This window comes from Oncorhynchus nerka, linkage group LG25 (genome assembly GCF_034236695.1).
Source record: "Oncorhynchus nerka isolate Pitt River linkage group LG25, Oner_Uvic_2.0, whole genome shotgun sequence".
NCBI classification, from domain to species: domain Eukaryota; kingdom Metazoa; phylum Chordata; class Actinopteri; order Salmoniformes; family Salmonidae; genus Oncorhynchus; species Oncorhynchus nerka.
In genome coordinates this window covers 58,743,717-58,758,624 of record NC_088420.1, presented here as the reverse complement: position 1 = coordinate 58,758,624, position 14,908 = coordinate 58,743,717, and the positions used below count along the sequence as shown (strand labels likewise).

General features: G+C 41.9%; 1 protein-coding gene across 1 annotated transcript in view; it reads left to right on the top strand.

The window, feature by feature from the left end:
- Positions 1–749: 749 nt before the first annotated feature.
- The window catches only part of LOC115109740 (LHFPL tetraspan subfamily member 3 protein-like), a 72,416-nt gene continuing 58,257 nt past the window's right edge, over positions 750–14,908 (top strand). Inside the window, exon 1 of the mRNA XM_029635034.2 lies at positions 750–2,336. Coding sequence (XP_029490894.1) covers positions 1,904–2,336 — 433 coding nt within the window. The 5' untranslated portion in view covers positions 750–1,903. The remainder of the gene's footprint in view (positions 2,337–14,908) is intronic.

Sequence of the window (14,908 nt, the reverse complement as noted above, 5' to 3'; positions counted from 1 at the left end):
ACCCAGCCAATCAGAATATGTTTTTCACCACAAAAGGTCTTTATTGCAGACAGAAATACTCCTCAGTTACATCAGCTGTCCCAGTGGCTGGTCTAAGACTATCCCGAGGGTGAAGAAACCGGATGTGGAGATATTGGGCTGGTGTGGTTACACGTGGTCTGCAGTTGTGAGGCCTGTTTGGACGTACTGTCAAATTCTCTAAAATTATGTTGGAGGTGGCTTATGGTAGACAAATTAACATTACATTCTCTGGCAACAGCTCTGGTGGACATTCCTGCAGTCAGCATGCCAATTGCAAGCTCCCTTCAAAACTTGAGCCACCCGTGGCATGGTGTTGTGTGACAAAACTGCACATTTTAGAGTGGCCTTATCCCCAGCACAAGGTGTGCATGTGTAATGATCATGCTGTTTAAATCACCTTATTGATATGCCACACCTGTCAAATGGATGGATTATCTTGGCAAAGGATAAATGCTCACTAACAGGGATGTAAACAAATTTGTGCACAACATTTGAGTTAAATAATAATATATTTGATTTCAGGTCTTAAAACATGGGAACAACACTCTACAAGTTGTGTTTATATTTTTGTTCAGTATACAAGACATATTGCCCCCCGCCCCTGTTAAGAACACAGCAGCAGCGGTCTACCATTTTGGAAGGAGACCGGGGGAGGCGCGCCGCGTGCAATAACCAAACCGGGCCAGTTCAACTGAATCTGTCTGTGAGGGACAATTTACCCCGCTCCATTTCGACGAACGAACGGCTCGGATCAACTGATTGCATTGATTTAGGAGGGATTGTCATCCGGATGCTATTCCGTAGCCTAGCCTACAGAGGGTAGCCTACCAGAGCTAGAGTGGATTGTGATGCGTCAGTGCGTTTGACGGCTTTTCACGTAGGCTATGTGTATCTTTGAAGATAGTGCTGAGAATGTAACAGCCTATATTAAACCAGCTCATGGGACAGACAAACACAGAGTTGTTATAGATTGAGAGAACTGAACACCGTCAGCGCTGACACTCGCATCACTGTCGGCTTCCTCTGGTGTGGGTATTGTATCGTGTCTCTCTTTTCTCTCATCCTCCTCATCCTGACGGAGGCTGCTGATGCTGCCGTAGCTCGTGAAAAAAATCTCTGTCGCAACTACCTGGACTGGGCTGTGCGTTATCTATAGCCCGCTAGATGCTGTGAATTATCCCGCAGGATTGTGATTTGGGCTATACAAGAAGGAGGGCATCATAGACATTGCGTTTCGTTTGCTCCGGTTTGACACCGTCACTGTCGTTATCATTGCTTAGGAAAGAACCATAGGCTATTGCAAAAAACTGCTGTTCTATTAGCTATTGGAAGGCCTTATTATTTGATATTGATTTGACTCTTAATTAAAATGAGTAATGTGTTATGGGTAATATCCGAATAACAATCTGATATTTGCTGTGTTTTCAAGGAGGTATTCCAGAGGCATACAAGTGACATGTGCCAGAAGCGATGTCTGACAAACGGTTAGACGGCCATACATAGCCTATGAGAAAGGTGGGAAGGAATTATTTCTCATATAGGCTAGTTCAGGAGTCGCCACATTCTCAGAGTTATCATTTAGGCTAAATAAAGGCACAAGCTTGCAGATTAGCTTTTGGCTATTCAGTTTATGCGCCAGCATCGGGGTGCGACGTCATGAGTTGAATATGCTTGCCAGATGTTGCCTTTGATGTGATTCATTCAGTTGCATGGGTGCATAGGCTACTTTGGGTTGCATTTATTCAGCAAACATATCTACTGACTCCTCCATTGCTCAACTAATTAATTAGTCAGTGCCCCCCTTTGCTCATATACCTACTTTAATAGGCTTACCTACTTCATAAGAATACCGGGACTGGGATACAACACAAACTGTGCTACAATGATACCCGGATCGGCTGCGTCGATGCTCCCATCGATGTCTTCGGAAGACATTAAACTATACCAGCATAACTATGTCCGCAACTCCCGTGCCATCGGACTCCTGTGGGCCATCTTCACCATCCTGTTCGCCATCTTGAACGTGGTGATCTTCAGCCAGCCCTATTGGATCGGGGACGGCGTGGACACCCCACAGGCCGGCTATTTCGGCCTCTTCCACTTCTGCACCGGCGACGGGATCCAGAGGGAGCTCGACTGCACAGGGACCTTCACCGAGTTCGCTCAGATCCCTTCCACCGCGTTCAAGGCCGCGTCGTTCTTCGTCGGGATGTCAATGATGCTGGTGATAGCTTGCATTGCTTCTTTCACTCTCTTCTTCCTGTTCTCCACCACCACCGTCTATAAGATCTGTGGCTGGATGCAGGGGGCCTCGGGTAAGTCAGTGAGTGCCGCTAGGTCAGCTTGTTTTTTGAGTAATGTCTTGGAAGTAGTCATAAACCTGCAAGGTTTGTGTAAAGCGTTTTAGGTTAGCTATATGCCTACAAATGAACTGAATAGTATGTATTGTTAGCTTATCTGGCCTGGTTAAGTGATCAAAAGTTAACACAAATGCCTATTATTTCAGTGTCTTCCTATGCATGGAGCTAATCAAGTGTTAGGATTTCATGTTTCATATTAAGAAATAGACTAATGCGGACTGCCTGTGCACTGATACATTTTTGGTCCTACATTGTAACAATTCCAATGAATTAGGAAATAGCCATATGTCTATCCATCTATTATGTTTCCTATTAGGAGGGTATTCGGTTCTGCCGACTGTATGGTGGTAGGCAGGTGGTGCTGAACAAACAGCAATACTGTTTTAATCCTGTCTGAAAAGAGTGCTGAAAACAGATATGTGATGTGGTACTGTCCATTGTGCTGAAAGAAGAGCTATGTAGATTGGTTAGGTATTGTGATTGGCGATGTCCATGGTGCTGAAGGAACCTGTAGGGGTTGTTATGCTGTACTTTCGTCGGTTGACTCTGACCATGGTGCTGAATGGACAGCCATGTATACTGAACAAAAATATAAACGTAAAATGTAAAGTGTTGGTCCCATGTTTTGTGAGCTGAAATAAAAGTTCCCAGAATTTTGCCATACGCACAAAAGCTTATTTCTTTACAATTTTGTGCACAAATTTGTTTACCTCCCTGTTAGTGAGCATTTATCCTTTGCCAAGATAATCCATCCACCGGAGGAGTGGCATATCAAGAAGTTGATTAAACAGCATGATAATTACATAGGTGTACCTTGTGTTGGGGACAATAAAAGGCTACTCTAAAATCTGCAGTATTGTCACACAACACCATGCCACAGATGTCTCATGTTGAGGGAGCCTGCAATTGGCATGCTGACTGCATAAATGTCGACCAGAGCTGTTGCCAGATAATTGAATGTCCATGTCTCTACCATAAGCCGCCTACAATGTTGTTTTAGAGAATTTGGCAGTACATTCAACCCGGCCTCACAGCTGCAGACCACGTGTAACCACACCAGCCCAGGAACATCTGGCTTCTTCACCTGCAGGATCGTCTGAGACCAGTCAACCGGACAGCTGATGAAACTGAGGAGTATTTCTCTCTGTAATGAAGCCCTTTTGTGGGGAAAACTCATTCTGATTGGCTAGGCCTGGCTCCCAATTGGGTGGGCCTATACCCTCCCAAGCCCACCCATGGCTGTGCCCCTGCCCAGTCATGTGAAATCCATAGATTAGGGCCTAATTAATTTATTTAAATTGACTGATTTCCTTATATGAACTGTAACTCAGTAAAGTCGTTGAAATCATTTAAATTATTGCATGTTGCGTTTATATTTTTGTTCAGTTTTGGTTGGTTAGCGGGTGGTTCTGCAGAGAGAAATAGACTGGTTAGAGCTGTCTTTGGTGCTGAATGGACAGCTATATGGTTTGCACCTGCAGTCATGTTATTGTCACAGGTGCATGCAGTTCAGGATACACTGAGTATACAAAATGTTCAGTATACCTTTTTTTTCCATGACATGGACTGACCAGGTGAATCCAGGTGAAAGCTATGATCCCTTATTGATGTCACTTGTTAAATCCACTTCAATTAGTGTAGATGAAGGGGAGGAGACAGGTTAAAAAATGATTTTTAAGGCTTGAGACAATTGAGACATGGATTGTGTACGGGTGCCATTCAGAGGGTGAATGGGCAAGACAAAACATTTAAGTGCCTTTGAACAGGGTATGGTAGTAGGTGCATCAGTTTGAGTCAAGAACTGCATGGCTGCTGGGTTTCCTGGGCTCTGGTCAAAAGTAGTACACTATATAGGAATTAGGGTAACATTTGGGACTCAACCTTAAATGGGATTGACCACCATCAACATACAGTATATTTACTTAGTGTTTTTATGCTAATGTAGGATAATGCTAATGTGAAATAATGTTTTAGAACCTTCTAGTACACATTTTGTCATTCTTGGAATCTACTTTCCTTCCTCTCCCATCAATCTAAACATGTAAATAAGCATTGCATCAAATGGTTCCTACTTTCTCTATCTCTGACCACACACACACTGAACGCACACACCCAAACACACATGCAACCCGAATGAGAAGGTGATTATTTGGAAGGAGTCCAGGTCTATAGTGCGTTATCTTGGTCTGAATAAAGGCAGCAATAAGCCAGTCTTAATGAGGGCACCACTGTGCTCGTGGTGCTGCAGTTAGGATGGATCTATCAAGACTGAGGAAGGATGGATCTATCAAGACTGAGGGAGGATGGATCTATCAAGGCTTTCAATGGCCACATTTTGGGGATGACCAAATGCAAGAGAGTGTTGCAAAAACAACAAATTTATGTTTTTTTTAAAGATTACAAAACAATACTTTTTTAATTGTATGTTTGTCATATTGGTTTTCACATTTGTACTAACCTCTGTGATAACTTTAAGACAAATAAACTTACAGCTTATGATACAAAAGGTGTAAAATAAATGTAAGTCATGTCCAGGGTGAATACATTTTTATTCATGTATATCAGACACACCACACCCCTTACAAAAAAGATTGCAGTTTTGAAACTGCAGTAAAGGTGCAGTAAATACAGTTGACTGTGGCATTTTGGATGCAGTAATTGCAGAATTACTGCAGTGTACTGCACTTGACATTCAGTTATACTGCACTGTAACTGCAGTAATACTGGATTGTATTGCACTTTGACTGCAATCCTTTTCGTAAGGGACAAGTGTGTCGACTAAAATATATACAGTACCAGTCAAAAGTTTGGACACACCTACTTATTCAAAGGTTTTTCTTATGTTTTACAATTTTCTACATTGTAGAATAATAGCAAAAACATCAAAACTGTGAAATAACACATATGGAATCATGTAGTAACCAGAAAAGTGTTAAACAAATCTAAATATATTTTAGATTTTAGATTCTTCAAAGTAGCCACCCTATACCTTGATGACAGCTTTGCACACTTTAGGCATTCTCTCAACCAACAGTCTGAAGGAGTTTCCATATATGTTGAGCGCTTGTTGGCTTCTTATCCTTCACTCTGCGGTCCGAACTCGTCCCAAACCATCTCAATTGGGTTGAGTTCGGGTGATTGTGGAGGCCAGGTCATCTTATGCAGGACTCCATCACTCTTCTTCTTGGTCAAATAGCCCTTTCACAGCCTGGAGGTATATTTTGTCATTGTCATGTTGAAAAACAAATGATAGCCCCACTAAGCCCAAACGAGATGGGATGGTGTATCGCTGCAAAATGCTGCGGTAGCCATGCTGGTTAAGTGTAACTTTAATTCTAAATAAATCATTGACAGTGTCACCAGCAAAGTACCCCCTCACCATCACACCTCCTCCTCCGTGCTTCACGGTGGGAAATACACCTGCGGAAATCATCTGTTCACTGACTCGGCGTCTCTCAAAGACATGGTGGTTGGAACCAAAAATCTGCATATGTAATTATGTGTGATTATTTTGGAAATAAATAATTACACCAAATGTTGTATTGCTGATTCAACTTGTTAGTCAGGGTTCGTGAAGATAACCAAGAATTTTACGACGTTCAGACTGAATAAGGTGCCGATTAATAATTGACTGCTATTGATATAAAAGATTGCCAGGTCTTTAAGAGTTTATTCGGAAGACAACAACTCTATAAACATTCTTCCGTGGTGCCCCGACCTCCTAGTAATTACATTTACATGATCAGTTTAATCGGGTAATATTAATTACAGAGTAATATTTTTTTTAAATAGCATGTCATATCACTTAATCCGGAATAGCAAAGATGCGGCAACCATGAATGCCTTATTCACACAGTCTCCTCTGAGCAGTTGAGATGTGTTTGTTATTTTAACTTTGGGCTGCAATTTCTGAGGCTGGTAACTCTAATGAACTTATCCCCTGCAGCAGAGGTAACTCTAGATCTTTCTTTCCTATGGTGATTCTCGTGAGAGCCAGTTTCATCATAGCACTTGATAGTTTTTGTGACTGCACTGGAAGAAACTTTCAAAGTTCTTGACATTTTCCGGATTGACTGACCTTCATGTCTTAAAGAAATGATGGACTGTCGTTTCTATTTGCTTATTTGAGAAGTTTTTGCCATAATATGGACTTGGTCTTCTACCAAATAAGGCTATCTTCTATTTTTATTGCCAAATTTAACTTGCAACATGACCTTAAATGAGACACAACCACATGGCTGTCTGGCTCACATACACACACTGGAGGCACAACACTACCATCTGCACATTCTCACACACACACACACACACACACACACACTGCTTGCTTACGTTTAATTGCACACCTAGGGACTTACTGTAGTGTTTGTTCCTGTTAGTGCTTTGGAGTGTGTGTGTTTGCGTGTGCATCAAAGCCAACATTTGAGCGTTTGTATGTAATTCAATGAGAAACTTGGGCAGTAAATGTAATGTTCCATGTCATTACATATTAGCCTCAGAAGAACCACTTCAAGCTAGCATTGGGGAGAGGGGAGGAATATAATCTCTACCATCACATCGTGATGTGTTAAAGAGAAAAAATAAATGAGTGGTGAGAAATTAAGGATAAAAAAAGATAAAGAAAAGAACGACAGACAGTGCATGAAAATATGAGGTTGAGAATATGATGATTCTCTCACTTTCTCTATATCTCGTTCTGTCTCTCTCTCCTTACCCCCCCCCCCGTCTCTCTCTGTGGCTCTTATTCTCACAGTCCATTAGCTTCACTGAGAGGATGTTACTGAAAGGAGCATTAAAGACCAGTTAATTGGAGATGGATTGCTGCAGGAGAGAGAGAGCGAGCTCTGAGTGGAAGAGAGAGCTTGCACCATTACAAATGAAGACCTGTCCTTGTTAATATAGATGTGGTCAGTCTTTGTGGAAGTTAGATAGCTAAAATTGGTTTCGGGAAGATTTTTGCAATACAAAATGCATGTGTGCATGCATTCCTGCATTGGAGTGTGTGAGTGTTTCAAAAAGCAGATCCCTGCACTGTAAAACTTTTCTGTAATTTCAACAGTAAAATACTGTCGAACAGTAAAATACAGTACATGTGTTTTACAACATTAATACTGTAGGTTGCACTGCATTACGGGTAAAATGCTGAAAAATAATGTTATTAACTGTAATTGGAAGCCTCCTGTAAAAATGTCTCTAACATACTGTATTTATTTAAAGTATTTGCTTAGGCCTACTGTAGATTCAAATGATCAGTTATTATTACCTTGTGCTGTCGGGTGAGATGAATCTCAGACTATTTTAGTAAATCTTCTTGAAGCAGCTGTGAAGCGGAAGACTATTTTTAGCAGCTGCTGGGTAGGTACCTTGACTTGTTTATAATTATCTTTATTGCTAGCCAATGTTGAATTTATTTTCTTAGCTAACCTAACTAGCTAGCTAGTTAGCTCAAGTTGACACAAGCCATTTCAGTCTGCTCTGTTCTTGCTGTACAACCTAGAAAAATATCACCTAGATAATAATTGACAGGTATGTTTTCACCAATACTACAGACAAATTGTCTTGATTCTAGCAGTCCAAAAGATATGACCAGTACTCTTTTCACTACTTTAAAACATTACAACATCCCTGTCAATTTACAGCAGGGATGTTGTAATGTGTTATCACGCAATTCGCGAAAAGTTAGTTGACTAACTGACTCTGGATCAGTGGAGTGAGTCATCCTCAGCAGTTCCTCTGAGAGAGACAACCTGTTAAATGTAATATCAAAATGTAGATTTACACCTATTACGAGCGGGCCATGAACAATACATAGTAATGCTTATATTGCCAGAAAGAGTAAAACCTCACCTTTCTCTATAAAAATAGTCATGCATTGCTGAGCACTAGTCACTTTTGAGGACACAAGATCAAGTATATAGTACAAATATGAGAAAAAGATTAAAGAAATAATTGATATTCCACAAACGTGGGGGAATAGGGTTTGAAATTATTGAAATGCCTTCTGAATATATTAACAATCAAATTCTAAACAACTTACGATTTTTATTTCACCTTTCTTATACTGTTACTGTATAAGAACTTCAGCTTTAAGTACAAGGGGATTTTGTCCCTCTGATTAGCAAGAAAAGGTAGTCTTGTTTCAATTCGACACAATTCTGTTGTATTTCTTTCATGTTGAGAGCTCTAAATCCATCTGAGAATATAACAGCAAGATGGGTTTGTGTTTGCTGCAATCACTAGGGTCTTCCGTTTCATATGTCGTATTGTAAGCGGGACTGCGAGGTTCACAGCCAGGGGAAAATCGGTTCCTTGTCTAGATAGGGCAGAAAATGTGACATTTCGCTCCCTATGCAAATTAGGTGTCAGATTTCACATACTGCATTTCAGATAAGAGTGGAAAGCGCCATGCGAGCGGGTCCAAAGCTATCTCGGAGGGCACAGCAATTGATGTTGCGCCGTTCACAGAGCGCTCTGTACGTAAAAATGTTGGTCGGAACCGTTCCAGAACCGCTGAAAGTGAATGGAGACTTTCCTGAGTAGATGACTTCACACCCCCAGTGGGGTAGATGTATTTAATGTAGATAGTGAAACAACAGGGGAGTGTTGTGTACTGTCTACATTACTTTCTTGTGTCTACTGTCTACAGACAGCTAGACACTAATGGAGTTTCAGTGCCATGAAGTGTTAGTTAACCATGATACACAGGAGAGAAAGGAGAGGGGGGGTAAGAGAGGAGAGACAGACAGAGAAAGAGAAGGGGGAAATGCAATATAGATAGTACTAGAGAGAGGGAAGTGTAGGGAGATAGTGCTCCAGAGATCATTTTTTATATCACCAGATTGAGTTGATGATGTGGCTGCGGCAGTGGTAGGTGTGTAGTGTGTAAGTGTGTGTGTACGTGTGTGAATGCCTGTGTGTGTGTGTGTGTGTGTGTGTGTGAGAATGTGCAGATGGTAGTGTTGTGCCTCCAGTAGATTTGATTGAAAAGGGTTTAGGGTTCAGGACAGACAGTTTCAGGCAGCGCTAGCTAAGAAGGAACACCCCCTGAGAATACAGATTGCTTGTGCATTTTCCCAAACCTCTCCTCTCCTCTCCTCTTACTCAGTGCTTCAATCTCCTACTTGAGCAGGGGCATTGTGTGTTTTAGATGTGGGCTGACTGGGCTCTGTCCTCAGAGTAGCTCTCACTGCTGCAGTTTCATTGTACGTATAGCTTCAAAACTTCTCCTTCACCTGTGTCTGTGTCTCACTTCTAATTCATGATCAAAAGGAGCCGAAACACAAAGCATGACAGCAAATCTGCATTCTATATTATTCAACTAGTGAATAATATGGTGAATCTATGGCTCAGTGGTATGTTACATACAGTAGATATGCAACAACTAAAGCATTCTACAGATGTCAGATCTTAATTTGATCACTTTTGTCACTAAAATGTTTCCGGTGCATCAGGAAGATGTAGAATGGCGCCGGAGGGAATGGTTGATGTTTTACGTGCTCCTAACTAACTTTGATCTTTTGTTTTTCCGCGTTTTTCTTAAACTTATTTTGTACATAATGTTGCTGCTTCTGTCTCTTATGACCGAAAATAACCTCTGGAGATTACCCACCTCAAACTGGAAGAAGGATTTTTATTTAAGGACTCAAAGGATATACTGCTTTCTCCAGAATGGGCCCAAATCCCGATCATTTGCGTGAAGAAAAGACGAAGAAAAAGGGGGCTGAGGTCGGACTGCCTTCTGAGAATTCTTTAGAGAGTGAATAAACTCCCACTGCCATCCGTTCTATTGGCCAACGTGTAATCATTGGAAAATAAAATGGATGACCTATGATCAAGATTATACTACCAACGGGACATTAAAAACTGTAATATCTTATGTTTCAACCGACTCGTGGCTGAACGACGATGTGTATAATATAGAGCTGGCGGGATTGTCCATGCACCAGCAGGAGAGAGAAGCTATGTCTGGTAAGACGAGGGGTGGGGTTGTGTATCTATTTGTCAATAACAGCTGTTGGGCGATGTCTAATATTAAAGAAGGCTCAATGTATTTGTATTTGTATTTATTATGGATCCCATTAGCTGCTGCAAAAGCAGCAGCTACTCTTCCTGGGGTCCAGCAAAATTAAGGCAGTTTATGAAATTTTAAAAACATTACAATACATTCACAGATTTCACAACACACTGTGTGCCCTCAGGCCCCAACTCCACCACTACCACATATCTACAGTACTAAATCCATGTGTTTGGATAGTGCGAATGTTATCTTGTGTGTGTATGCATGTGTCTGTGCCAATGTTTGTGTTGCTTCACAGTCCCATAAGATCTTTATCTCTTTTTAAAATCTAATTTTACTGCTTGGGTCAGTTACTTAATGTGGAATAGAGTTCCATGTAGTCATGGCTCTATGTAGTACTGTGTGCCTCCCATAGTCTGTTTTGGACTCGGGGACTGTGAAGAGATCTTTTGTGGCATGTCTTGTGACGTATGCATGTGTGTCCGAGCTGTGTGCCAGTAGTTTAGACAGACAGCTCGGTGCATTCAACATGTCAATAGCTCTCATAAGTATTGCTTCCCTTAGGTAGAATACCTCATGATAAGCTGTAGACCAAACAATCTATCAAGAGAGTTCTCATCTATATTATTCATTATTATCTATTTACCACCACCAAACTATGCTGGCACTAAAACCACACTCAACCAGCTGTATAAGGCCATAAGCAAACAAGAAAATGCTCATCCAGAAGTGGCACTCCTAGTGGCTGGGGACTTTAACCTCTTCAGTCGACCCTCTACTTTTTTGAACATTTTGTTAAAAATCGCGCAACATTTCAGCGCCCTGCTACTCATGCCAGGAATATAGTACGTTCATATGGTTAGAATGTGTGTATAGGAAACCCTCGGACGTTTTTAAAACTGGTTAAATCACGACTGTGGCTATTACATAACGTGCGTTACATCGGAAAGCGCAGGAAAACCTGATCACAGAAAATGGAAATAAATATCCTTGCGCCACTACCGCAATTGTTAACAGTGAGCCGAATTAGATAAGACCGAGCATTCAACTCCCACAGCATCCCCATGTTGTCGAGTATCTTGTGAATTTAATCATCTTTGATTCTTGGTTGAACCGAAAGAGGGGCACCGCTTACCTCCGGTCTCCGCCCAGATCATTCCGGAAGAGCTCTCTCCTGAAATTTTTTCCAAGACGACAGCTAATGATATCTACATCGCCTACGGATGATTTTTATCGCTTATTAACGTTTACTAATACCTAAAGTAGCATTACAAACGTATTTCGAAGTGTTTTGTGAAAGTTTATCGTCTACTTTTTGAATTTTAAAAAATGACGTTACGTTGTGAAATCGCTGTTTTTTTCGTTTATCACACAGTCTACATATAACGATATCTTGGCTTTATATGGCCCGATTTAATCGAAATAAAGACCCAATAGTGTTTATGGGACATCTAGGAGTGCCAACAAAGAAGATGGTGAAAGGTAATGACTGTTTTCTATTTTATTGTGCGGTTTGTGTAACGCCGAAATGCTAATTATTTTGTTTACGTCCCCTGCTGTGCTTTTCTGTTGTAGTGTATTGGTGCATGCTATCAGATAATAGCTTCTCATGCTGTCGCCGAAAAGCATTTTAAAAATCGGACTTGTTGCCTGGATTCACAACGAGTGTAGCTTTAATTTGATACCCTGCATGTGTATTTTAATGAACTTTTGAGTTTTAACTAATACTATTAGCATTTAGCGTAGCGCATTTGCATTTCCAGAGCTCTAGTTGGGACGCAAGCGTCCCAGGTAGAGGTAAGAGGTTAATGCAGGCAAACTTCTCCATTTTACCTAATTTCTACCAGCGTGTCACATGTTCAACCAGAGGGGAAAAAAAAACTCTAGACCACCTTTATTCCACACACAGAGATGCGTACAAAGCTCTCCCTCGCCCTCCATTTGGCAAATCTGACCATAATTTTATCCTCCTGATTCCTGCTTACAAGAAAAAACTAAAGCAGGAATTGTGTGACAGGAAGCAGTGACTCAATACGGAAGTGGTCAGATGACGTGGATGCTACGCTACAGGACTGTTTTGCTAACACAGACTGGAATATGTTCTGGGTTTCATCACATCGCATTGAGGAGTACACCACCTCAGTCATCGGCTTCATCAATAAGTGCATCGACAACGTCGCCCACACAGTGACCGTACGTACATATCCCAACCAGAAGCCATAGATTACAGGCAACATCCGCATTGAGCTAAAGGCTAGAGCTGCCTCTTTCAAGGAGCGGGGCTCTAAATCCGGATGTTTATAAGAAATCCCGCTATGTCCTCAGACGACCATCAAACAAGCAAAGTGTCAATACAGAATTAAGATTGAATCCTACTACACCGGCTCTGACACACGTTGGATGTGGCAGGGCTTGAAAAATATTACGGATTGCAAAGGGAAACCCAAATGCAAGCTGCCCAGTGACGCGAGCCTACCAAACTAGCGAAATGACTTTTATGCTTGCTTCGAGGCAAGCAACACTGAAGCATGCATGAGAGCATCAGCGGTTCTGGACGACTGTGTGATTGCGCTCTCGGTAGCCGATGTGAGCAAGACCGTTAAACAGGTCGACATTCACAAAGCCGCAGGGCCAGACAGATTACCAGGACGTGTAATCAAAGCACGCGCGGACCAACTTGCAAGTGTCTTCACTGACATTTTTGACCTCTCCCTGACCGAGTCTGTAATACCTACATGTTTCATGCAGACCACCATAGTCCCTGTGCCCAAAGTGGCGAAGGTACAGTGGGGCAAAAAAGTATTTAGTCAGCCACCAATTGTGCAAGTTCTCCCACTTGAAAAGATGAGGCCTGTAATTTTCATCATAGGTACACTTCAACTATGACAGACAAAATTAGATTTTTTTTCTCCAGAAAATCAAATTGTAGGATTTTTAATGAATTTGCAAATTATGGTGGAAAATAAGTATTTGGTCAATAACAAAAGTTTATCTCAAAACTTTGTTATATACCCTTTGTTGGCAATGACAAGAGGTCAAACGTTTTCTGTAAGTCTTCACAAGGTTTTCACACACTGTTGCTGGTATTTTGGCCCATTCCTCCATGCAGATCTCCTCTAGAGCAGTGATGTTTCGGGGCTGTTGCTGGGCAACGCAGACTTTCAGCTCCCTCCAAAGATGTTCTATTGGGTTCAGGTCTGGAGACTGGCTAGGCCACTCCAGGACCTTGAGATGCACTCCTTAGTTGCCCTGGCTGTGTGTTTTGGGTCGTTGTCATGCTGGAAGACCCAGCCATGACCCATCTTCAATACTCTTACTAAGGGAAGGAGGTTGTTGGCCAAGACCTCGTGATACATGGCCCCATCCATCCACCCCTCAATACGGTGCAGTCGTCCTGTCCCCTTTGCAGAAAAGCATCCCCAAAGAATGATGTTTCCACCTCCATGCTTCACGGTTGGGATGGTGTTCTTGGGGATGTACTCATCCTTCTTCTTCCTCCAAACACGGCGAGTGGAGTTTAGACCAAAAAGCTATATTTTTGTCTCATCAGACCACATGACCTTCTCCCATTCCTCCTCTGGATCATCCAGATGGTCATTGGCAAACTTCAGACGGGCCTGGACATGCGCTGGCTTGAGCAGGGGGACCTTGCGTGTGCTGCAGGATTTAGTGTGTTACTAATGGCTTTCTTTGAGACTGTGGTCCCAGCTCCCTTCAGGTCATTGACCAGGTCCTACCGTGTAGTTCTGGGCTGATCCCTCACCTTGCTCATGATCATTGATGCCCCACAGGGTGAGATCTTGCATGGAGCCCCAGATCGAGTGTTATTGACCGTCATCTTGAACTTCTTCCATTTTCTAATAAATGCCTTCTCACCAAGCTACTTGCCTATTGTCCTGTAGCCCATCCCAGCCTTGTGCAGGTCTACAATTTTACCCCTGATATCCTTACACAGCTCTCTGGTCTTGGCCATTGTGGAGAGGTTGGAGTCTGTTTGATTGAGTGTGTGGACAGGTGTCTTTTATACAAGTAACGAGTTCAAACAGGTGCAGTTAATACAGTTAATGAGTGGAGAACAGGAGGGACTCTTTAAAAAAAACTAACAGGTCTGTGAGAGCCGGAATTCTTTCTGGTTCATTTGAAGTAATCCTTGTTGTGGATTGAAAGCCGGTATTGTGTGGCTTTAATATTTCATTTCGTAAAACTGTCTATGCATTTTCACCTATCCAAAGACAATTTTGTTAAATTTTGTTAAACTGAGATTCGAACCCATGACGACTCTGGCATAATTATGTGTGTGGCTGTAACTGCTGGACCAGACATTGATGCAACCAATAATGGATTATTCCTATTGCTTGCCTTGAACATATAATAAAACAATTCATTTAAAAAATAAAAATACCACTACCTGCAGTCTAAGGTACAGTACAATGTAGGTAACTACAGTACGTGTAAACAAATCTCTCTTTGTGGATCTCTACCTCCCTCGCTCTCTGTATTGCTCTCTCCC